The 26,794-nt window shown below is 40.3% G+C and overlaps 1 protein-coding gene across 3 annotated transcripts in view; it reads left to right on the top strand.

Annotated features, from left to right (window-relative positions):
• Positions 1 to 26,794, top strand: part of bcar1 (BCAR1 scaffold protein, Cas family member) — a 94,402-nt gene that overhangs the window by 52,983 nt on the left and 14,625 nt on the right. For all 3 annotated transcript variants that reach the window (XM_084363707.1, XM_084363706.1, XM_084363708.1), the window contains 2 exons: positions 9,766 to 10,491; positions 25,875 to 26,024. In XM_084363707.1, the coding sequence (XP_084219833.1) occupies positions 9,766 to 10,491; positions 25,875 to 26,024 (876 nt within the window). The remainder of the gene's footprint in view (positions 1 to 9,765; positions 10,492 to 25,874; positions 26,025 to 26,794) is intronic.

Raw genomic sequence — 26,794 nt, 5'->3', positions numbered from 1 at the left:
TAATTCTACAAAGGAAGAAAGCCAATAAGTCCAGCTAATGATATCTCACCAGCACAGATCATTCCACCTTGCCCTTTACATAATGTAAAAGCAATTTCTGAGTTAGCCCATATTTCCACTGTTAGCACAGAGAGAACTTGTCATGGTCTTCACACATAGCCGACCTGGTAAAAAAAAAAAGAAAAGAAAAGCACAGAAAAAAAATACTTCTTAAGGAAACTTAAGAAGGTTAAATTCCTGGAAACTGGAAACATCACAAACTGGCATGGTTCGTGCAAGGTGCGGGACAGGAAGGACTTATATACATGTATTAGTCTGTGTAGGTTTGGGATTTTTTGTGTGTGTGTACAGTAGGAATATGCAACAAAAATGTTGTTACATAGTCTTGTATTGCATAATGACAATACATATTTAATGTTGAATCTTGTGAATACTCCAGTGTTCACCACAGTTTATCCTCACTCAGAGTACTCCCACATAAATTTAGCATCTTTTAATCTCAGTTTCAGGTCTCCATTAAGACTAAAATGTTATTCTCACCCCAAAATTGAGCCTTAGCATTGTGTATAAATCTTAAGACGCCAGTTTGGTGTTTCAGTGTGTACAGGGCAAACAGAGCTTTTCCAAAACCATGATGTAATCTGACAAATAAGGGTTGGGGGCTGTGATGTTCATTTTAGTAGATTTTGTCAGATGACATGATTTTAAAATAATGATTTTATCACCACAGCACAGCAGGTCAGGAATGACTACTGGTTAACGTTGTGGTTATGGGCACGTAAGTGCCGGAAAGAGCTGTTTGATTTACTGCAGGAGAACTAAGAGATGACTGAGCAGACGAATGACAAGAGAAGAGCACAGAAGAGGGGGAGTGCGATTGACTGTCTTTTTTTCTGTTTTGTTTTCTGCAATGTGGTGAATAGGCAGGCACACACATGCAGGCACACACATGCAGGCACACACATGCAGGTACACACATGCAGGCACACACACACACACATACACACACACACACACACACACACACACACACACAACCTCCTGTGCAGGCTAGTATTTGTCCCCAGGGGTCAAATAGGAGGCAAGAAACAAAGGACATTAAGCTGTGCACACACACACACACACACACACACACACACACACACACATACATTCACTCACACAGATGAGCGACCTGTCTATACTGAGCTCAATCCACCAGCTGTTCACATTACTTTCCCCTCAGTGGACAGCTCTCTGTTTTTCGTTTTCTCTCTTCTTTCCTTAAAGCAGTTTGAGTTGCTGTATATTCTATAACAACAGCAGGACACTCCTTATTATGGTTTTTACATACAGACCATACCAGTGTTTTTGCACCCATTCACTTGCATTTCACATCACTTAAATAGCACAAGGACTGCATGGGTTAATTTTCAATATGTATTAATGTGATGGTATATATATATATATATAGTTGATAAAATGGCAGAAAACACCCATCACAATTTTCCAGAACTGAAGGTCATCTTTAAATGTCTTGTCTTTGTCTGACCAACAATCCAAAACCCTGAGATAGTCCATTTACCATGGTATAAAACCGTAGTGTTGTAGATTTGTGGACTTACAGTACCATTGTTGTAGCCAGTCACAGTGAACGTCATGCTAATGTTTTTTTTTGCAAATGGATCATAATTAATAAGCGAAAATAAATGACTGGTTAGCACTAATGTTTAAAATGGCATAAAACATATAAAAAAACACTGAACTAAATTGAAGTAAAACAAATTCAAGTCATTGTGACCTGAGCTAACAATCACCTAACAAATGTGTTGCACTTGCAGAAATCTTGAGTCAAAAAGTTGGATTGGACACTTTTGTCAAAAATTGGCCACCATACATACGTGCGGTTTATCAGGTGTTTCCATTCATTTTTAAGCAAAATTCAGTTCTAAATAAAATTACAGAAATTAAAGAAATAAACAGCATTTCCTGGTAGAAAAAAATATGATACGTGGCATACATTCATGTTTTTTTGTTTTGCATCAAGTCTCTATAAATGTTGGGTTGATCTTGCCTTCAAAGTTTTTAGAGGTTATGATGGACCTTCCTAATGGGCTGAAGACAAAGGTAGGAAAACATCACAAAAGTAAAACAAAGCAGACAAGTCTAGCTATGGTATTCCTTAACCCATGCTCTGCTCACACAGTAAAGTGACAAAAAGGTCAAATTACAAACACCATAAGGCCTGTAGTAAAAGTGGAGCATTTTGAACTACTTTGGGTTTTATTTGTGTTCAATCAGATATTTAGTTCTCTATGTGAAATCAGGTCTCAGTGCGTCACATGACCTTCAGCCCTTTAAACTCTTCGTCTCCTCTTTTTTCAATCTTTGTGCTCTCTTTCATTCTCTGTCATCTCCCTGACGAGACGACACCATTTAAGTTCTGGCGTCGTTCAGCAGCAGCTGGTTGTCCTGGCAACAGTCAGCATGGTCACATCATATTGTTTGGGCCTGTTGCTGCTGAGATTTATCCTGAGAGGTCTGGGTAATGTGATTAGCTTCTCTTGTGTTCTCATTTCTCCACACTCCCAGTCTGCCTCTGTAGAAGGATGTACAAGTGTCTGCTTGAAGGTTTTCTCACGCTGATTAACAGACAAGGATGCTTGAGGACTTTCGGCCTTGTTTGCACAGAGCTGGCTGGGCCTTCAACAGTTCAATCTGTGGATTTAGTACTCGGATTGCCTAACTACAGTTTGCTGCAGGAATACAGCATCTTTGACCAAGTGTAAAATGTTAGGTAGTTAAACGTGATACCTTGACATTGACATTTTGCTTGTCACGTGTGCAGTGCATCTTCGGCTTACATTCAATCAATTTAATGTAATTTAAAAGAAGCAGAAATAACAATGATAATAATTAATAATTTAGGTGTACAACTCATGTTTCTAAAACCGGTGATGTCTTTTAACATTACTGTGTTGTTGATAAAGTCTTGACAAGGAAAAAAAATGGTGGTGCATATGAGCTGCTCTGTCTCCTGCTCTGCAGGTTGATGATATTGAGAAAGCTGCAGGGAGCAATACTGGAGGCCAAGCAATTGGCCCTTTCCAAACAGGCGCATTTCGTACGGGCACTGCTCTAGTACTTCTGAAAGAAACTGCTTCTGCTGGATGTTTATATATAGGCAGAAATCCTTGTCTGTTCATCAATAATGGAGTGAAACTTGAGTTTCCATGTAGCTGATGTTGTTCATTCATCTTAAACTGTGTTTAGCAGTTATTCAGGTGTGAAACTTAGTCAGTAACCATAGACACATTTACTAAAAGTCGGCAGGTACTGGCAGTGGAGCTACTGTACTACTAAGTCTCACAGCTTCACATTTCTGGTAAACTCACAATTTAAAGTTTTTGTAATGTAATTAACACAATTCAATATCAATGTTAATCAGATCAACGAAGTTCATTGTAAAACATCCACTGTCGATTAGAGAAACTTAAGTGGGATTCACAGAGAGACAGAAATAGAGAGAGCATGAGAACCTATTGAGGGTGATTCTCAGACCTCAGGGTCAAGTCACTGAGTCATCGTCCAGCAGGATGGTGTGTGAATCACCCTCATTACACTTCCTGTTTCTCTGGATTCTGGACTGGACTAAAGAGGGGGATTTCTGTGATATCTCTCTCTCTCTCTCTCTCTCTCTCTCTCTCTCTCTCTCTCTCTCTCTCTCTCTCTGTGTGCGTACGTGTGTGTTGCATGTGAGAGAGTAACTTCAGTCTGGCCTCAGTAGTTGTGCTCATTTCTCTGTTGAGACTTATTGAGAGAAAGAGCAGACAACAGACAGAGAGGCACATTCATCATCCACTCAGCACTCACACCAGAAACAGAGCTGGCTGGCAGTAGCTCTGGAGTGTGTGCATATACAGTACACTCTTACTGATACTAAAGAACTCCAAAGAGACAATAACACAGGGAAAAAGATATGGCACATACAGTATATCTGAATGACTGTAGGAGTGTTCCATGTCAGAGTAACCCAGTTGTTTAACTATTTGACAGAGGAAACAAATGATGATCCTAATAGTTAAATCTTTGCTGATGCCCCTGACAGTTAACAAACATCTGGCAATTCAGGATCATAACTGTGATTCAGGACTAGTTTAGAATGTCAAGAAAAAGACAGGACAATGTTTTGCTCCATTATGGAGCTGGCTGTGTCATATAATGTTGGGACTTAGGAATCTGCTTCACTGTGACTGAAAAATAAATGACGACGAGTGTAAACAACCAGGCAATACGCTGGGAAGACTGAAAAAGAAGTAAAAATATTTTAATAATGAATATTTCTAGAAATATTTCAAAACTTTAGATACTTTTGATGCTGAATGTATCAGAAGACAAGTACAATTCAAACTAGGTTATCGACATTCTTTGAAATAGTATTAAATGTTTGGTCTTGGCAAGACAAAATTAAACCACCATTTTTTAGGTTTTGTGACTCTCTCCCTGCACAAGGAAGGAGCGTACCGCAGTTATGTTTTAGTAGCAATGGGAATGTTTTGGATTGATCATAATACAAAATTACTATCTATCAACTACTACTCTACACTGACCTGTTTGTCATGTTTAGAAAATTTGATCAACATCAAACATTAAAGAGTAAATTAACAGCAGGCTTAAAGGAGTAAGTTTTCACTCACTTATCTGGTTAAGTTGGTGTTGTTGATGTCACTGTGTCCTGTTGCTCCTTGGATCACTCTTCTACATCATTGCTGTGAGGTGACAATATAAACGACTGCAGATCACCAAAAATACGATTTTTAGCTGCTGGTAAGCTCCTCTTTGAACATCATTTTCTTCTGACATGACCCCTGTGCCTCAGACTGATGACAGTAAGTAGCTCAGGGGCAGACATTAGTAAAATATGTTCTAGGTTTCCTGTTCTGTATCCACTGGGCTTTGACACAGCTGCCCACGTTACAGAGTCTCTCATTCTCTCCTTTATCTTGATTCTCTGTATATACTTTAGCAGTGAGGGGGGCTTTCATATATCATATCATTAACCAGTTTGTTGTGGAGCAGTCCCATACTAATCATTTCAAAAGTTACACTGGAGGCTTTAAGTTTCCACATCACACTGTTAGATACATACTGGACCACGGTTGGCTCCCAACTAGTTGTGATGTCACAAAGTCTTGACAGACTGAAAGCAGTTATCTCGAATGATACTAGTAACTGAATACCACATAATTGTGGAGGAGTGTCTGGAGAGTATTTTTTCCTTTTTAAAAGCAAATTTTCTGTGCATGTTAACTGCCCCAGTGAATTGGATGAAGTGAGTATATTAGGGTTGAGTGTCTTTGTCTCTCTGTCTCGTTCCCAGCCCACTCTGAAGCCATGAACAGGTATTCAGTGCAGTGAAAGACAAGTCTGACTATAAATCTGGAAGCCAATTACATGGCCTCATTTAAATGGGCAGTGCTTTGTGCTTAGGTTGTTGTGCAAGCATGTGTGTGAATGTGTGTGTGGAGCTGGCATGTGGCCAGTACAGGCTGTACCAGTCTGGGATAGTTGGGGTGGAACTCAGACACAGAGAGAGAGAGCAGAGCAGCCTGAGCTCAGACGTGGACGACAAATATTGGTTTAGTTTCAAAGAGTTCCAGAGAGACTGAGAGGAGGTGTGTCTGTTTGCACGCTGGGCTTCCACACAGATGGTCATGTACTTATGTGTGTTAGTAGGATTCAACCAAAATGGTGCCATGATAGAAAATCTTTTCTGGATTTAGACTCCAGTGGCACAAAAAAAGTATTTTTCTTTTTCTTTTTCACTATTGTTAAATGTTACCATTCCCATTGTGTCCAGTTTAAAACTTCTTACTATGAGTGAACTGCTGCTGTGTGTACTGTGTGTGAACTTGCTGTGGCTGTGTGGACAAGGAATGATGATGATATATGCAAAACTTCGAATGCACTGATCTCCATCCTGTTAAATTAACAGTGAAAACTACAGATCAGAGGCATTTTAAATATGAAATACAGTCACACTAATTAGAACTATCTAGGGTCATTCGATGCTAACTCACCCAAAATCCAGAACTTTTCCCAGTTCACGTCATGGATTGTCTCGAAAAAATCCAAGAAACAATTACAAGCTGTATCTTACAAATTTCCAGAACCCAATGATAAACAGGCTCAAAAGGTATCAGATGGATAAAATACCTTGAAGTCAACACAGCACAAATATCTACTGATGAAATAAATCCACTGAATGTAACATTACAGCCAGTGAAAAGTGAAAACAATGTAAAAATTATAAATGCTGAAGGGGTAACATTGAACAACTTTGATGTATTTATATATATATATATATATATATATATATATATATATATATATATATATATATATATATATATATTATATGTATATATATATATATATATATATATATATATATATATATATATATATTATATGTATGTACACTACCGGTCACAAGTTTGGAACACATATGGAATTATGTAGTAAACAAGAAAGTGTTAAACAAACCAGAATATGTTTTATATTTTATATTCTTCAAAGTAGCCACCTTTTGCTTTGATGACAGCTTTGCACACTTCTGGCGTTCTCTCAATCAGATTCATGAGGTAGTCACCTGGAATGGTTTTCCAACAGTCTTGAAGGAGTTCCCAGAGGACTGAGCACTTGTTGGCTGCTTTGCCTTCACTCTGCGTCCAACTCATCCCAAACAATCTCAATTGGGTTTAGGTTGGGTGATTGTGGAGGCCAGGTCATCTGACGCAGCACTCCATCACTCTCCTTCTGGGTCAGATAGCCATTACAAAGCCTGGAGGTGTGTTTGGGGTCATTGTCCTGTTGAAAAACAAGTGATGGTCCCACTAAGCGCAAACCAGATGGGATGGCATGTCGCTGCAGAATGCTGTGGTAGCCATGCTGGTTAAGTGTGCCTTGAATTTTGAATAAATCACCAACAGTGTCATCAGCAAAGCACCCCCACACCATCACATCTCCTCCATGCTTCACGGTGGGAACCACACATGTAGAAACCATCCGCTCACCTTTTCTGCGTCTCACAAAGACATGGCGGGTGGAACCAAAACTCTCAAATTTGGACACATCAGACCAAAGTATTTCCACTGGTCTAATGTCCATTCCTTGTGTTTCTTGGCCCAAACACCTCTCTTCTTCTTCTTCTTGTTCTTCCTCAGTACTGGCTTCAATTCGACCATGAAGGCCTGATTCACACTCCTCTGAACAGTTGATGTTGAGATGCGTCTGCTACTTGACCTCTGTGAAGCATTTAAGTGGGCTCTAATCTGAGGTGCTGTTAATTTGTGGTTTCTGATCCTGGTAACTCTAATGAACTTATCTTCTGCAGCAGAGGTAACTCTTGGTCTTGCTTTCCTGGCGCGTACTCATGAGAGCCACTTTCATCATGTGTTTGATGGTTTTCGCGACTGCACTTGAGGATACATTCAAAGTTCTTGATATTTTCTGGATTGACTGACCTTCATGTCTTAATGATGGACTGTCGTTTCTCTTTATCACAAAAATGCTGAAATATAGCTCAGAGGGCCAAATTTAAAAGATTCATGACTTAAAAAGTAGTTGGAGTACAGCTATAGGACTTTACAAGGTTGCATGAATTTAATGGAAGTTTCAACTTGATTTCTTTTTCAAGAAAATCCATAACACGAACTGGGAGGCCCTAGGTGAGTTGTCATGGAATGAACGTATACTTTATTTATGTTTTTATGCTACCATAATGTCCACATTTGACCCTAGGCTTTCTTCATGATCAAACGGGAAGAGCAGTTCAGGGTCTGTACTTTGCCTTCTCTTTGGCTGCATGGTAACACATGTAACAGCATGTAATTTATGAAAATGAATGACAACAGGGCTGAGTGTTCTAGCTACCATCCTAATTATGTCCACAGCTGTGGCTGGACTTTTTTAGTTTTTCCTCACATGTAGACAGACATACTTTCCACAGCTCAACACTTATCGTAGCTGCTGTGTCCCAGTTCCATTCTACATACTCATTTTAAGCAGGTTTTGAGTGTGTACTTTGTTAGTATCTAAGTAATTATCTTAAAAAAGAGAGTATGGATGTGCTTCTTTTATGAGTTTGTGCTATGCATTTTACAAAGGAAGTAGAGGAGCTGAAAATGAGTATTAAATGTCTAGAAAAAACTTGTTGCCTTTGAAACCTAGACATGTGACACAAGAGACAGTTTACATCCTATTTTATACCAACAGTTAAAGCTGGGCTTTTTAAATTTTTTTCTAATAACCATCATCTATAAATGGTAAATTTAAAGTTAATTCAGTTTGGGTTAAGGTTTTTTTCATGGTTGACAAACGTTTTAAACAATTGTTTATTGTAAAGTTGTAACTGATGTTCATAATATTTTAATAGTGCTTAATAAATGGTTTATAAAGCCTTCCATTGTTTGTTAACAGTGAAATAACTATTAACTAAAGGTTAATTAACTATAAATGTAACATTTATTAATGATGGTTATTATAAAGCAGTGCACCTTCGGCAAGTAACTTTTTTGTGCCTTTTAACATAAGGGTAGCAGATCAGAAAACAGCTAATACTAACACAAGACACAAGACACAAGTTAGTTATTCCCACACACTGGTGTGATGGTGGTGAAAAATCATCAACCACAGGTTTCTCGGAGACGTCTTGAGGCTTGGATTTAGGTTTAGCACAAAGATAACACTTACCACCACCTTTATAAGTAGAAGACAGAAAATCCTAATATGGTTTGGAGGATGCCACAGTGAAGAAATCATCTATCTAGTGCACTTGTAAGAGATGATTAGAACTTTACTTTTCACCTGCTATTCCAGGATTTTCAAAGCTCAAAATACATTTTGAAATTAAAGCAACTTGTCCAAATTTCAAGTTGGAAATCCATCAGATGTAGGGCTCATTGCTCAATCAACTGTCATGACTCTCTCTCACGTTCACACATTTAAATTCATTTCCTGAATTGAAATTCTAATTATCTACTAAGGGGGACCAAAAAATGTGAATCAAAACTGACAAGGACACAGTGCACATGTCCCTACAACATTCTAACAGTACAGACAGGAAAATTGGAATCGACACATAAACCAAACGATAAGTTGTTTTGTCCTCCTGCATTGTCTTAGACCAGGGATTCCCAAAGTGTGGTGCGCCTGGGGGTGCGCGAGCTGCCGCTAGGGGGTGCGCGAGATGAAAAATGTAATGGAGGTCTGATAATTACACAATTACAGTTTCCCCAATTTATCTGCTTTCTTCCTCTGATCCTGAGCCTGTCATCCATCCTTTTTGCTCTTAAAAGTGGAAGCTTGCGCATAACTTTGTTGCATTATATTGAAACTGTGTTACAGTGTTTCAGATTAATTCAAATGCCAGAGCGCATTGTTGTGATCGTGATTATTTTATTATATGTGTGTTCTGGTCATTTGAGCATGATTAAACATGCTGCCTTTAATATGGCTATAAAAAAGCTTGTTGCATTTTTTTTTTTTTGAAGGTGTGGGGGATTGGGGTTGCGTCAACCCGGTTGGGACATAGAAGGGGGTGTGCGGCTAAAAAAGTTTGGGAACCGCTGTCTTAGACTGTGCTGTTTTTCTTGTTCTACATAGTAAGAATCCAGAGAGTGACAGATATTTTACAAACCGACCTTACGGATGAGATGCCTTGTTTTGTTAGGCTACTGTTCACGACAGTATTTCTTAAATAATTCTGTCTGTCCTTTTCTACAGAATGTGTTGGCCAAGGCGTTGTATGACAACGTGGCAGAGTCTCCGGACGAGTTGTCCTTCCGCAAAGGCGATATCATGACGGTGTTGGAGCGGGACACGCAGGGATTGGACGGCTGGTGGCTCTGCTCCCTCCATGGTCGGCAAGGCATTGTCCCCGGCAACCGTCTCAAGATCCTTGTCGGCATGTACGACAGCAAGCAGCAGCCACAGGCCTTGCCTTCCACACCAGATCCAGCCACTTCCTGTCCTGCCTCCCTGGTACAGCGTCCACTCCCCCCTCACAGTGCTTATGCCAAACCAACACCAGCTCCATCATCTGCAGCAATTGCTACGTCCTCCTCTGGGTTCACCAACAAGCCCCTCCCCTCAACTCAGTACACATCTATGCACCCAGCCTATTCTTCCCCCAACCCTGCACAGCCCAATCCTGACTCTGTCTACATGATGCCTGCCTCCCACAGCCCCAAACCAAGTCCCCAAAGTCTGTACCAGGTCCCCTCTGGACCCCCTCCACAGGCCCAACCAGGACCCCCCAACAACGCCCCAGCTCTAGCCCAGAGACAGTACCAGCTGCCTGGGCAGGACATCTACCAGGTACCTCCCTCCTTAGGCCCAGGCCAGGGAGCAGCCCCACCTGTGGGAACAGGAGCTGGGCAGGATGTGTACCAGGTGCCCCCCTCTCTGGATAAGAGAAACTGGGAGAGCAGCAACAAGCCCCTGGGCAAGGTAAGGAAGGGTGGAAGGAAGGATTTTTTTTTTTTAATTTCTTTTTATCTTTTTAAACATTGGCTGTATCCATACATGTAGTTTACAGAAACTGAAAGAACAGAAAAGTTTTTTGTCTGTTGTTGTTTTTAAGTTTTAAATGAGCAAATGATAGAAAAGAAAAAGGGAGGAAAGAAGAAAATGAATGAAGGAGAAAGAAACAAAGAGAGAGAGAGTATATTGCTGATTTCAGTTTAAAAATGAAAGATCTTGAAGCAACAGATGAGAATACAACATTTAGTTTCATTGTTCCTGATCCTAATGGGTGTTTACATATCTTGTTCACACACACACACACACACACACACACACACACACACACACACACACTCACACTTCCTGTGATTGTCAGTGTTTGTGTTTGCTGGCTCATGAGTGTCTACTTTTTGTGAAACAAAGAAGTCAAGGTTGTTCTTTGTTATGTGGTAAGGCTTGCAGATATTAGACTGCATAGATTGTATATCAGCCAGTCAATATCATCTGCAGTAGTGTATCACAAGGTGAAATCTTCAGAAAAAACTGTGGTAGTGCTGCTAATTCTTTATGGTCTTTTATTCTGGGGAGAAGTTCTGCTCAACTTTAAAACTTTGGCTGATGGGAGAGATTGGGAGAGTTCAGTACGATTAATGAGCTGTAGAAAGCTTTACATAACTAAGAAAGGTGGTTCACTTGCTGACCAGAATTATAATTTAGATCTTTTCAGACATGAAATACATACAAATACATTGCCGGATTCAGTTGGATGGAATGACATAGAGTAGATGTTCTTCACGTTAATATTACTGGTGGCTTTAACAATGACAGAAGCATTACAGAAGAAACAATGAAGGAAAGAAAAGAATATGTGTGAGCGGATGGATTACACCTTGATTCCACTGGGTACGGCTCTGTTACCTTATGTGTGACTATGTTTTGTTCCATCCTCAAAGTGACCTCATATCCCACCAGGGGAATTTCAGAAGCAGAGCATCATGCCGGCCTGATTTTATTGACTTGCTGAGATTGTCTTTATTTTGTCACTTTTTCCCTTGATTTTTGTGCTTCCAGCATGAGTGGGTATGTAGTTAAATTGTTTTCAATATTTGTCCATTTTAAGTGTGTTTATTGTTAATATTTCCAACTTTGTTGTGCTGTAGAGCTCGAGTCTGTACAGGGTGTTTGTCGTTCCGCTGTCTGACTTGCTGTCTGGTTCATTTTGTTCTGCTGTCCACTTCTGTCAAAAATAGACCCGGCATGTATTCTCTGCAGAGCAGAGTGGAGAGCCGCTTCTAGGAAGCTTCTTAAATGAGGAAAGGGCTGTGATGAAGTCTGGTGACTGTGTTACCGACGTAATGGATGCTGACCGGCCTGGTGGAATATGGGGGTTAGGATGCGCAGGCAGCAAGGATTATTTTTGCAATGGAAACTTATTACTGTCTGTGCGTATTGTAGTTCAGCAAGGACATACATCCCCTATCCATTATATTTTACTCCTCTCACTCTGGCCACCTCAGTTTTCTCATCATCGTCGACCTCACTGCAGCATGACAACATCAACCACCAGTGTTGGATAATGTTACTTTTAAAAGTAACTTGTTACGTTACAAGATTACTGCCATTAAAAAGTAACTTGTTGCACTACTGCGTTATCTACTGAGAAAAATAACATGTTAGAGTACTTTAGCGTTACCAAACATTACAGTAAAACCTCTTTTGCAACTCGTTGCGCTTGTGGGTTATATTGTCCAGACGGCATGTAGCCAATTGTACATGTACCTATGAATGTATTGATTCAACCGCCATTTTGTAGCCTTCTTTGCTGCCCATAATCAGTATCTCCACAGCCTAATAATAGGAATGAGAGATGCAGTATAACACTTACAGCTCTTTATTTTGCTAACAGTCTGACCACTGGCATGCAGCCACCTGCTACAGAGCAGGAGAGAAACTGAAGCAGTGCAAATGCTTCAGGGATTTTCTCAGTTTTTTTGGCAACACAAGGAAAGGAAAAGACAGCAATTTTTCCAGTTAATTGAAAAGTAACTAAATAACAGATTACTTGAATTGCAGAACTAACATGTTACGTTAGTTGTTACAACAAAATAGTAATCGGAGTACTCTAACGGATAACTTTGTATCTAGTTACCCCAACACTGTCAACCACGACATCCTCCTCTCCCGTCTGGACATCACCGGCACTGCCCTCTCCTGGTTGAGGTCATACCTCTCAAACACAACAGTTCATCAATATCAACAACTGCACCTACTCCACCGCTCCTCTTTCATAAGGTGTCCTCCAGGATTCGCTGCTTGGTCCTCTGCTATTCATCCTCTACATGCTCTACCTTGGGAACATCATATGCCATCATGGTCTCTGTTTTCACTGCTACACCAATGATTGCCAGCTTCACATTTCCAACAAATCCATCACCACTGCAACTCACTCCATTCACTCACAAACTCTGACTGCCTCGCTGGAAATACATCTCAGATGAAATCCAGCTTCCTCCAGCTGAACTGTGATAGATCAGACATGTTCATCATCAGCCCAAATCCCTCACCAAAACCACTCACAGCTTACCATCACCATCTACAACTCCACTCTGTCTCCATCTCCTCACATCTGCAACCTAGGAGTGATTTTCAACAGCAACCCCTCCTTTGAACGACACATCAGTCAAATTACCATCATTGCCTTCTTCCACCTCACAAACATAGCTCATCACTCCCATTTTCTATGCCACTGAAACTCTAATCCAAGCCTTCATCACATCAATGCAATAGCATTCTATATGGTACATCATCCAAAGTTCTAAATAAACTCCAATACATCCAGAAGTCTGCTGCTCGCCTCCACACCCTCCCAGGCTGCAACCTCCACTGGCTTTTGTCCCACAACATATCCAATTGAAAGTCCTCCTGCTCACCTACAAATCCCCTCCATAACCAGGACCATGCACCGAACCTGGAGCAACAGAGCCTTCTCCATAGCTGCCCCTTCCCTCTGGAACTCCCCAAACCCATCCGAGACTGCACCAACCGGTCCACAGTCAAATCACTGATCAAAACCCACCTTTTCAGAACTGCTTTTTCAGAACAATAATTTGCTTTAAATGTAGCTTTTGAATGTAATTGCTACTACTACTAATACTACTGCTACTAATATTAGTAGCAGTAGTATTATACTAATAAAAGCGTGATCAGACTGGGTTAAGAGAGCTTTTGTGGGTGACAGTAGAAGAGAAGGGGAGAAAGGACAGGAGTGTCTCATTGGCTGTAGCTCATTCTCTGAGCTCCTGGTTGGCATTGATTTAGCAGTTCAAAAGTTTTTTTACACAGCTTTTAGTAGGTGATCTCCAAAACAAATAGTGACTAGAAAATCCGGGTCAACAGGAGGAAAATAGTGAAATAATGAAGCTGTTAATAATTTAGCACTGATCTTGTGGTTGGGTGAATAAGCACTTTGCTGCATCAGCAGGTGACAGGCTGAGTGTGTGTGTACTGTGGGGAAGCCCCTCCAGGCTTGCTGTGGCGCAGTGAGCCATATGTGTACCACTGTTAGCCATAGTAGTGTGTGTGTGTGTGTGTGTGTGTGTGTGTGTGTGTGTGTGTGTGTGTGTGTGTGTGTGTGTGTGTGTGTTGGTGATGATGGTGATGTTGGGTCCAGCTGTGCCCCTGCTCCTTAACATATGATCTCATCACTGCTCCTCTGTCTGTAACTGCTTCATAATAAACCAATAATAATAATAAAGATAATAATAATAATAATAATAATAATAATAATAATAATAATAACTTTATTTATACAGCACCTTTCAAAAACAAGTTACTTGCTTTACAATCAGGCACTAAAGTAAAAACAGTGCAGTCTGCACAAATATGTTGGCACTGGTCTGTAGCATGCTTGCATAAGGCCATGCTTGTATCCTTTGCCCTTCCTTGTTCATTTACCTCAAAGTATAGCCTAACAGGACTCTTGCTGTTTCCTTTGTAACCAAAACTGGTGACGGAGGCTCTGAACTCGCCGTCTTTAATGAGCTGACAATAAAATAAAATGAAGGTGAAAGTGATGGCTTGAGGTGAGTGATGTGAAGACAGTATGCGCATGGTGAGTGACTGAGTAAGTGGCAGGGGGTGGGGCCTGCACTGCACTGTGTGTGTGTGTGTGTGTGTGTGTGTGTGTGTGTGTGTGTGTGAACTCGTCAAAAAGAAAGGAGAGTGGAAGAGCGCAGCTGGTATTGATATCCCAGAAGATTAATATCGAAACAGTTTTAAATAATTAGAATTGAATTTGAATTCTTGATGGTCAGTTTGATGATGTGTTGGGGAAGAGCCTGTTGTCTGCAGCTTTTCATCTCACAGCTCATTGTGGCTGGCTATTGTTGTACTGTTCTTCCTTAAACATGACCACTGGTTAATCCATGTCAGTATTGTATTGTAAAGACCAGGTTTTCATCAACGATAGCACCTCTTCTGAGAAGGGCAGCTCTAGGTTGATCCTGAGATGTGGGGCTTCGCCTTAAAATCCTTGAATGAGTCTGAGGTCAAGCTTTGATTTATAAAGATTCAATATAACAATTGCTATATTATAATTGTTATTATTATGATGAATGATTATTATGCTGCTGCATGTCATCTTGTTGTTGGGAAAATTAAGATCAATATCGGGGATATAAGGCATTGCTCAAAGTTATTACACCAACCATGTTAATTATTCATCCACCAATATAATTTCCTAGTCAGCATTAGCGTTATGCAGGTTTCCAGTTTTGCTGGTCCAGTCCTGTGTACAGGCTTCACCTGGTTTGATTTTGTGCCAACTGTCTGAACCAGTATTTGCCTTATGTAACGTCAAATGGAGAGAACTAGCGGCATAGGCTAATTGGCAGGAGCCCCGAGATAGCCAGTTAGCTCTGATGAATAGATGCAACAAAAACAGTAATGATAATAAATGTCTGGTGGCCACTGTGAATGAAGTGAATAAGGGTTTGGAGACATTCAGTGCAGGATTACTTAAACATTAAACTGTGCAAAACATCATTCAGCAGCTGAGAGATTTGTTTAGAGCAAATATCTGAAGGAATTAGATACTAAAAGTATGTTGAAGGGAGATCCTGTTTTGATCTAATACTTCCTAGCATGCTTTTATAAATCTGCATAGTATATGTGTGTCTATGCAGTGTCACTACAGTATTTATAGTGAGATAACAGAGGCAGGTGTCCCAATAAGGTGTCCAAAGTTTTTCTATTTAGACACAAGCATTAAAACTGTGTTTGCATCTCGGAACCTCACACTTTTCATTTCATCGGCAACCTTAACAGGTTTGAGCAGTAAGTGGGGCATCATCTAGAGATCTGGTGTGTCACCTATTTGTCAGCAAAAGTAGACAATAGAAATGATTGGTTCATAGTCTTATTGACTTCATGCCAGCAACATTACACCTTTTACTTCAGTTGCAATGTCTATATCTGTAGAATATGTCACAGATATGAAAAGAATATAAAAATCAAGTGAAGAGCAGAATTCTTCCAGTAGATGGCTTTGGCAACACTGATAGCATTGGCCACATTAGCAGAGGCAAACTCAATTTAGAAAGATAGAGCCTGCAGTAGCAGCATTGCAGCAGCTACGCCATATGTCTGAAAATCAGGTGTGCGAGCTGTAGTAGTTCAGTGAGTTAGCCATCACTCACAGGTACAGGTAGACAGTGGGTCCCAGGCGCAAGTGTGGTTGAACGGTGATGTTGGCTGATTTTTTTTTTTTCTTTTTGTCAAGAAATCCCACAGAAAAGCCCAAACCAACCAGTCCCACAAACGCCGTCCTGCTGCCCCAAATATTCACTAGAGCACCAAATGTGGATTAATCCACTGCTGAAAATAGTCCCCAGCAAATACTGTTTCCTTCTGTATGAGTAACATTTGCAGTAGCCAGATGTTTTAGCCTTTTTGTAATCAAAATGCACTGTATATTAGTGATTTTAAACATTTATGTCCTAAATATGTGCGTGAGAGCCAAATCAACTTCAATGTAATAAGAGCTAGCCAGTCAGGCAACAGGACTGGACAGGGATGTGATATTTTGATAACGTGTTATCAAAGTGGAAACCGACAACTTTTCAACTTTTCCCCCTGCCTAGCATTTCCCTGCGGTATTACTGTTGGTGTCACTGTCACAAACAGTGTTAGCAACATGGCTAGCAAAAACAACTATAAGAATCCCAATCTGACTTAGAAAACCCGAAGTAGGCAGGTTTTGTTACTTACTGGTCTAGTAGAAAGAATGCCAGTTTTGAATCGTCTCATGTCCTGGTTGTATGGGAGAACACATATTAGCCAGGGAACAGACTTTGACACAACACCTGAGTGCTCTCCATGGAGTGAATGCCCATCCATTAAATCTTGTTTTACCTCAGTTTCATTCACTCTCCCTCTTCACTTTCTTTGCGTCCTCCATAAGTGGGGTTCTTTTTCTTTTGCAGTGTAGAGTTTCCACAGTTATTCCAGTTGTTCCAACATTAACTGGGTAAAGTGACCAGGGAAAACAATGCCTCTTCCAGATTTGGTTGCACAATGGCAGATTCACCTTCTTTGTGCTTTAACTTGACCTTCATTTTTGCAAGAAAAATTTAGCCCGGTGGGCAGGCCAAATAGCACAGTGAAATCAAAGTTTATAGGGAACCAATCTATACGCGGATGTTGTCATTTCTCTACAGCCATTACACTGTGCAATCAGCATTTACTTCAGAATGCTAAGAAGATGCAAAAAGTTATCTTTTGGTAGTTCAAAAAGCAGCTAGCAGATAGCAGCTAATGCAAAGAAGACGAGCAACCGAAAATGTCTGGGAGCTCCTTAGCCTCAGAGCTGAGGATGCAACCAATCACCATATACCAGGGACAGTAAATGATTGTTATTGCCTTGCTATGTAGTTGTTAATGTTTACAAAGCATCACCCAACGCATATGTTATGTCACACTAGATACCGACACTGTTGTTTTACACATCACACTTGTTTTGCTTCAGCAACACCAGCATGAATCTAAAATCTAAATTCAAACACAGGGCCGGCATTATGCTGATGTTTGGTTCAGTGTAAAATAACAAACAAAGCCAGCATAATGAAGGGTCTTCATTTTGCCAGTATTGCACAGTCTCTGTGTAAAAGGGGCTACAGACACACTCACTTCTGCTAGTCATTACAAGATAAGGAATTCCTGCTGAGAGAAGACACCCCACACACTCTCTCGTCCATCCACTCAAACACACATACACACATGGGTAAGTAGTTATTGGAGAGAGATTAAAACTGCAGTGTTTATTTCAACATGGAGAGAGATGAAGGAACTGAGCAAAGAGGCAGAGGGAGCTCCAGCTGCAGAGTCTCAGCTGCTGAGAAAGGCTCCAGCTTGGCTTTACACACCAAATGCCCCTTTGGAAGACTGTTCAGACAGACAGCAGTATGGAACAATCAGGTCGTCTTTCCAAACTGTCAGACAAATATCAGAGACACAGCCTGCACAGACCAACAGAGATAGTCACAAGAATAATGTGAGGGGGATTCCAAACTGTGAGAACATGAGAAAAAGAAAGCCAGTAAATACGATAAAATGTAACGATCAATGTAGGGGGCCAGGAGGCCATTGTTCAAGTTGATTTATTTTTTGACAAACTGACTGATCTCTATAGAGCCTGGCGCTGGTGTAAAGAGTGACAATGTGTTTATGTCTTAGTGTGTGTGTGTGTGTGTCTTAGAGAGAGTGAGACAAGCCCCTTTTACTGGGCCTGTTCAAGACAAGAATGTTTTGCCATTATTCCTCCTCGCCATTCTGTACAAATGGTGTGAAGCATCTACCTGGCAGCAGAAGTACTAAAACAGCAGAATCACCCTCAGTCAGTGACGACACAGGGTATGACATTTTTGACTACGTGTTATATGTGCAACCCATTACTGAGGTATTTAAAAAAACAGCTAGCAGCAGTTAGCATCTTACTCAAAGAAGATGAACCGCAATTGAAAATGTCTGAAAATTGGGGAGACAACAAGGTCCAGGAGTTCCTTACCCTCTGAGAAGAGGACGTGATCAACCACCTTTTGCTAGTAACAGTAAATGATTGTTATTGCAATTGCTGTTGTAATTGTTTAGAAAGCACTGCCTGTACGTGTGTTAAATGTCACACTAGACACCAATACTGTTGTGTTACACATCACACCGGTCACACCACTTTTGTTTCCGCTGCCAAATGAAATCAACTGTTGATCAACATTGTTCATTGTAGAGTTGTCAGGCATCTAGTTTGAGGTGGTACATTGACTTAGTGGTTATAGTCTCTATTCGATAAGGTGTCCAGTTTGAAAAGTATTTCCCCACCTGTGTTAAACACACACACACACACACACACACACACACACACACACACACACACACACAACATTGGTAATATAAACTGCAATAAAAGCAAGGAGAATTAACACATATGCACATCAAACTATATCTAAATTGATTCATATGAGAAGTGCACCATAGGCAAACGAAGAGACTGTAACTTCTCAAATACTATATGGGAGATTTCAGTCAGAACTCCCTTCATGTTAATCTGTAGATAATTAAAAAAGTGCTTTGTGTAACAATTTGTAGCAATTTACACGTATTAATCACTTTTTTATTGCCCACCATTTGATTTGTTAAAATTGTTAAATGCTGCTGGACTGCTGCTGGAAAAAGTGCTTTACAAAATCATATTTTAAGTCTGGCTGTAGTCCATAGGGCATTTCAGAATCGAGAAACAATCAGAATTTAGATCAAGGATTCTGATGTTATGCTTTTACTCTACTTTTTCATCACTAGTCCCTCACCCCTGAGGTACATCAGTCCATCTGGATTTTGCCAGAATTGCCAGACAGCTAGTCTGAGCATGCACACATGGACAGAACACACACACACACACACACACACACACACACACACACAAACAGGCATGCCATGTGGTGTTGGAATCCAGTTCAGTGGGGGTACACTGTGTTGGTGCTCTTCTGGAGACATGTCTCCCCCTGCTAATCTGTTAAGACCCCCTACACAGCCTCTTGGTGTGTGTGTGTGTGTGTGTGTGTGTGTGTGTGTGTGTGTGTTGCCACATGCTCCACATTGCTGGCATGGTATTCATAGGCTGTGGCTCCAACTCTCTCTCATTCATTCTTTCTCCTCTTAGCTGCTCTGTCTTTGTTTTTACTTCTTTGTCTTGCTGGGTTGTGTTCATGACCATCAGCGGTAACTCTCTAACTTCTTAAAGGAGTTGTTAGTTACTTTAAATATCTATTGCAGTGCACCCATAAAGATACTTTTTCATCTGCCTGTAGTGATGTTACATAGGTTTTGGTTTTATTTGATAATCTCTGTCTCTGAAATTTCTGTTACCATCAAATGAAATGAAGGTCAATTTAAATTTTGTTAGTGTTGCTCAAAGCATAGAAAAATTACAATAAACAATTTAGCAGCAACATCTCTTCCCAGAAATATGTCCAGGCTCTTCTGGATAATTGACCTAACTGTTTTCAGTGGAAATACTCCCAACCAAACCAGCCTGACAGTGTGTGGTGTGGATTATCCAGACTAAACTTTATGACATCAGTAAGCAAAGTCTTTAGAATTGAATGTGCTCTCTTGTATATGTGCCCATGTTGCTGTGTGGATAAGCACTTTAACAGTGTAATTGTGTGAGGAAAACAGTGTAGAGGTGTTCATGTTTAGCTGTCAGACAATCAGCCAACAATCTAGGAAGACTATGTTTGGTCTCTCCTTGTAGCCAGTTACACCATTTGATAGTGGTTGGAGCTGATGGGACAAACTCAAAGTGATTTTACAATTTCTGAAACATTTTTTTTAAAAAGAACATTAACAATTGAATATACAGTCCTGGGCAGCAGCAACTGAAATTAGCGTCATTCTGTGTGAAACTGTAGCATCAAAAAGTCTGATAGAGTACACTGTATATGTGCATACATACAGCTTATAAATGCATACATGGCTGTATACATGTATGCATATATGCATATTTATATCATGTACTATACACATACAGTTGTGGTCAGATGTTGTAAAGAACATGTATATCATGGCAGTCTTCAGCTCCAATGATTTCTACAGCTCTTATTTTTCTGTGTTGGAATGAGAGGAACACAAACTACTTTGTCACAAAAACATTCATGGAGTTTGTTTCAATAATGAATTTATTATAGGTCTTCTGAAAATGTGACCAAATCTACTGGATCAAAAATATACACACAGTTATTCTAATATTTGGTTATATTCAGCCATTTTCACCTCAGTTAGGTGCTTTTGATAGCCATCCACAAGCCTCTGGCAGTCCTCTGGCTGAAAGTTTAACCACTCCTCTTGAGCGTTTGTTTGTTGGCTTCCTGGCACAGACCTATTTCTTCTGCACAGTCCACATGTTCTGATGGGGTTCAAGTCAGGACTTTGTGAAGGCCACAAAGAGATTTGTAGATCCAAATGATCCAGTTTCTGTAGTGTTTCAAAGTCCCATGCACTGCCACTGTAGACACCTTTAGTCTAACCATGACTTGATGCTGAAAAAGCCTGTCTTTGTTTAGAATAACAATTGGACTTCTGACACTTTGCTTAGTTCTGATGCCATGTTTGCCACTATCGCAATGCTACTTAGTAAGCAATGATCTGCTCGAAATTTGAGGCTGCCATATTTCTAACAGGTGACACAGGCTGCAAGTGAACAAGCCACTGATGAGTAAGCCAAATCCACCTGAGTGTCATTACATGCTTCAATTGAAGGGATATAAGTAAAAGAAGTCAGGCCTATAAAGGTGTTAAGTTAATCCAACCACAAATTTGCATACATTTGTTGCTGACCTAGAAACAGAGCAGGATCTTAGATACATCTCCTTTATTATACTAACATAACTGTGTTTTTAAGTGTTTCTGAATCTGCAAACTGATTATTTCCAGGTTTGCATGAACATATAAAAGATTTTCAAGGTCTCACACTTTTAAACCCCACTGTATATCTATCTTTTTAATAGTATGTTATACCAAATCTTTCATTTTTGGAGTACATACAATTTTGGTCACTCTTCAAATAAAAAAAACACAGGCAAAATATCTTTCAAAGTAAGTCTACCCTATCAGTAGGCTAAACGAAAAATAAACTTGTTCACACTTACAAAATGTAAGTATATGAGTAGTACAAAATCTCTTCTAGCCCTTGAGAAATGAAACAGTTTTCCTATATACATACCCTATCATTAGTAAAGCCTCTCCACTAAAACAGGCAGAAACAAAGCAGAGTGAGAGCACAGTATAGGATTAGGATCTGAGGCAGCCATGTCCCTCAGTTCAGAAAAAACACCAAACCATCCTACTGTAATTAGGCCTCTCTCTATTTATCCTTTTTTTCTTTTTGAACTTCACATCTGTGCTTTAAGGATTTATTTTTCTCCGTTGCAACTTCATGTATAGAAAGTCTATTTCTCTCCCTGTGTGGTTGCAGTGGTCATTTTGTAGCTGGAAGATTGGGCTTCATTTGAGAATGTCCTGTATTTACCAGCATATACTACAGAGAATATTTATCCTACTTTCTGTTTCTGGACCAAAGACTGCATCAGGTGTCTCTTTATCTGTCCTCCAGAAAGCAGAGGAAAAGAGAGAAAGAAAAGGAGAGGAAGAGGGTGCTGCTGGGAAGGAGGTATGGATATTGCTTGGGGTAAAGGTCATCTGTTGAACAATGACTTGTGCTTGACGTCATCATACACACGGAACAAAAGAGTGAACATCCCAGCTTGTGCCACACATAGCCATCTGTAATAGCGTGTGTGTGCATGTGTTCATAGAGAGGAATTCTCCTTCACTGAATCCTGTGTGTGAAGGCATTTTCTTGCTGGTAGGTCAGAGAAGCTGCAGCTTTTTATGAGGCCACTGATTTATTCTGAGAACACGACACACAGAGATTTTTCTTTGGTGAGTATGTAGGTCACTAAATCTGAAAGTATACAGCCATCCTCAGGCTAGAGTTTTGTGATGAGACATAAGAAACGAGGCGTTGAGTGATGGGAGGGTTGTATTGTGTATTCAGCTTGTCAGAGCTTAAGAATCAATGCCATGACACTGTATTCAACATAGCTGTCAGATACTGGTTACAAACGTATGTTTGTATACTGTACATTGAATGATAGAAATAGGAGAAAAAACTAAATCTACAAAGAACTTTGAGCCATACTAACAATAAATGTATTCCTAAAATGAAATTACGATATATATAGTCAAATCAATCAACATATATATTTGATATTTACCTTTGCAGACATTATAGGATGATGTCAGGTGTTTTTTTCATGGGTTGTTTATTTTCTGAATAAACAAAAGATAAATAAGAGAAAAATAAAGGACAGCACTTAATCGTAAAAAATACTGATTAGAAGACTCGGTGTCAGTGCTGAGGCTCTCTGATGACTTGCTGATGGAGGCTGGTGTTGCAGTAGACCTTGGGTGCCTTGGTTTCTTCATGGCCCTGCCTGATAGCTATGGATATGCTCTGTTATACCTGTAGTCCAGAGCATCCCGACGATATTTGGCCATTTTGTGTTGTTCCATTCCCGTTTGTATGTCTCCACTTTTTTATCGCAGTCTTCTATGATGCACTTTTTCGCTGGAGACATTTCCTGGTGTAGAATGTCCACCAGGACACATGTGAACGCACGTGTCTTGGCCAACTAACGCTATTCTGTTGTGAGATTTTGTTTTGTTTGTTTGAGACCCTGCGTGGTCCTTTGCTCTCCTTCAAAAGGATACAGCTCCTCCTATTGGGGTTGTGCAGTTTTGGCTAACCTATAATTAGCACACCTGTGCAGTTTCACTGTGATTTTGACTGAATGCACACTGAAGAAGGGCGTCCTGCCCGAAACATCCGTGTGGCAAGAATAAACAGTTTAATGAGATTGCTGTCCTTTATTTTTCTTCTGTTTATTCACTACAAGAGGGATTCAGCACCCTGTACTGAAGCTATATACGGGAGGTGAGCGCGTTGTTTCTTATTTGTTTATTTTCTGCCCATCTTGAGAAAACAAGGCACTCCATCCTCATTGGGAATGATACATTCTTTCTTTCGGTTCAGAATATAAGAGAAATGTGTCCACAGCATGTCTCTCCTCTTTCTTCACACCTGACAGGCTGCTGGTGAAGATGAGGCTGCCAGCAGCAGCTCAGCAGCAGTAGTTGGCTTTTTAAGCGAGCTGGATTTAGTAGTGGCTCTGACAATTTTATCTTGTTCACAAGTTACATTGAAAGCTGTTATTTGTATGGGCACAGGACACGCTTTGAGGTGGCCAAGTGCTTTACTTGTCAATATCCTTGTCAATATTTTTTAACCCTAACCCATTTACATTGCGGTAACTATTGAGTCATGAAATAAAAGGTTTTTTGATGGATACTCATAGTCAAAATTTTCAGCCACAAAATTAACCTGTCCTGGGACAATAACTGGGAAGAAAAGTGTTCAAGCCGCCACAACATCATTAATGCCTCCAGCTAATCAAAGCTTTGCTTGAGATAGAACAATAATAATAGAATAATAATAATAGAATAATAATAGAATAAGACACCGCCATGAGTTTCAGAATTCTTTCTTTATTAGGAAGATAATGTTTTTCTAATATTTGACACTCCCCGACAAGACAAGCAGTTAAAACATTTTTCTCCAATGAGACCTCCTAAAGGGATTAAAAAGCCTCAGCAGGCTATTACTAACTAGAACTAGAACTTTTACACACACACACACACACACACACATGCACAAACAGATCATTTTGTGTTAAGTGTGTCTATTCTCTGGGGTGGACGCAGACAGGTGATCAATAACATGGGTTATCTGACACAGGGCTGGGGATGGTGTGTGTATGTGTGTGTGTCTCTCTGCAGGACACATCTGGCTCTTAGCAAAGTGTGATCAAAACTGTTGAAAGCAATGACAATGAAGATAGGTGTGTGTGTGTGTGTCTGTGTGTGTGTGTGTGTGTGTGTGTGTGTGTGTGTGTGACAGGAGAGTGAAATAAAGATGATTCCTCATCTTTTTAGGAATCTGTTCTTCTTACATCTGGAGGTAGAATTCTTCCTGAAGAAGACATGTTTTTGTTCTAATTTCGGCTCCTGCTGTAAGAATAGAGAGAACATGTTATTAGGCAGGCGAGTTGAAGGCAGAGGGAAAGGGAGGAGACGGAGGCTGATTAGTACAGACAGGTTGTCGAATGGATGGTTTTATCATTTATCTCTGTGTGTCTCTCACACAGCGTACCTCTGACAGCTGGTGAGCTGAACAAATATTCAGAGACTTTCCATTAATCAGGGCTAGAGCTGAGAGGGATTAAACAATGATTTGAATTACAAACATAGACAGACTGATATGGGATGTTAGGTCTGATACTGATGATGACTATCTGCAGGTACACAGTATATTGTAATAACAGTATTTTATTATAAATTGTTCTATTGAATTAGTTATATGTTTACATTTATGTTGCTCATATGATGACATTTGTTAAGGACTTTTTGCACCTATAGGCTTGGCTTTTGTTCTAGTACACAGCATCGACAATTGCCACAGAACTGATAGTATCCTGTGAGCTAGTTTATGTTGTGTTTTCACATATATGAAATGGGGGGGGACACTAACGCTTTTAGATTTGGCTTGGATGTAAATATTGTCTTTGACAGAATGATGAAAGGATACAAAGAGAGCTAGCTGTGCTACTTTTGTAGTGTGTATGTTGTGTACCACAGCTGTTGTGTTTTCCCAGGCCAGCTAGTTGACTCTGCACTCAAACCATATAATGCGAGTTTAAACAGGCACACAATAGGGCAGCCTGGTTCCCACGACAACTATGACAGGACCCCTGTTCTGTTTTTATTGCTTGTGTGTGTCTGTGTGTCAGCAGCTAATTTTTTTGATGAGACTGAACAACCTTAAGTCTCTGTTCATGTAGTGTGAAGAAGCACTACATTTTAATTCAGAGGTTAAGAAGCCTTTTAATTTTAGCCTGCCATGACAGGGTGGTGCATTGTGACCCTTGTGGGTTTCCATAGTCATTAAAACACAGGCTTCATGACTTTTAGAGAAAGGGACCTTTTAAGATTTAAGATAAGGGGTTCAATCTAGGTTTTGGTGTAATGTTTTTCTGTTAATAAATGTAAAGCTTTTCTTTTTCTGTTCATATGATAAGCAAATATTTCTGAGCCGATACCCATTCTCTTCCCTTCATACTGATGTTTGTGGTGCTATAATACAGTATATCTTTGTGTTATTCTTGACTTTTACCTGCCTCTCTTCTCTGTGTTTATGTGTGCAGGTGGTAGTTCCTACTAGGGTTGGACAGGTGTATGTGTACGACTCAGTGAAACCAGGGCAGGACGAGTATGACGTCCCACCCAGACACCAGCCTCCGACCCAGCAGGACATATACGACGTGCCACCCACTCGCCAGCAATACAACACACAGGTCAGACTGCTTTGTGTGTGTGTGTGTGTGTGTGTGTGTGTGTGTGTGTGTGTGTGTGTGTGTGTGTGTGTGTGTGTGTGTGTGTGTGTGTGTGTGTGTGTGTGTGTGTGTGTGTGTGTGTGTGTGCGCGCGCAGAGAGAGACTATATGAGTGATTCTTCTGGAGTGGATGCGCTCCAGTCCATGTATCTGACAGGATGGATAGGATTCCGTTTGATAAACACATATCTATTGTATGATGTATTAGTGCCACATAAAGACCTGATTGAAGAAGAATGGTTTGCATAGAGATATCAAACTATAAAGCAAAGAATCTCTGCCTTTCTGTATGTTATTTACATATCTGGAGCACTTTTCATCTAATCTACGTCACTTGGCAGGTTTGTTGCTAAGGACCCAAGGAAGTACAGTGTTGAATTGGGTCCAATTTTCGATATTTGTACATTTTGAATAAACAGCGAACACCACTCTGTGCAACAGTGGGGGCGGGGCTTCAGAATTCCGGCTTCATGGCTCTGCAGACCTTTCACGCGGTGTCATTAGGGGAAGTAAACAAAATGGGGATTAGTGTGGTGCAACAACTTGTGATAGTAACGCGTTACGCTGAGGAAAAAGCAAGAGCAGAAGGTTAAACTAACTACCTATTGGTTGTTGTGGTCCTGCTTGGAAAGTACCAATGGAATTATCCAGATTTTAGAGTTTAAATATCAAACACGTTTGATGTAATCCGGGCAGGCCCTGATGAGTCTGTGAGCAGTTGTTTTTAACGAG

The sequence above is a fragment of the Pagrus pagrus genome (assembly GCF_965226575.1).
Source record: "Pagrus pagrus genome assembly, chromosome: 10".
Classification (NCBI taxonomy): Eukaryota; Metazoa; Chordata; class Actinopteri; order Spariformes; family Sparidae; genus Pagrus; species Pagrus pagrus.
Note: the sequence above shows the minus strand (reverse complement) of the source record. Positions and strands in the feature narration are given on the sequence as shown.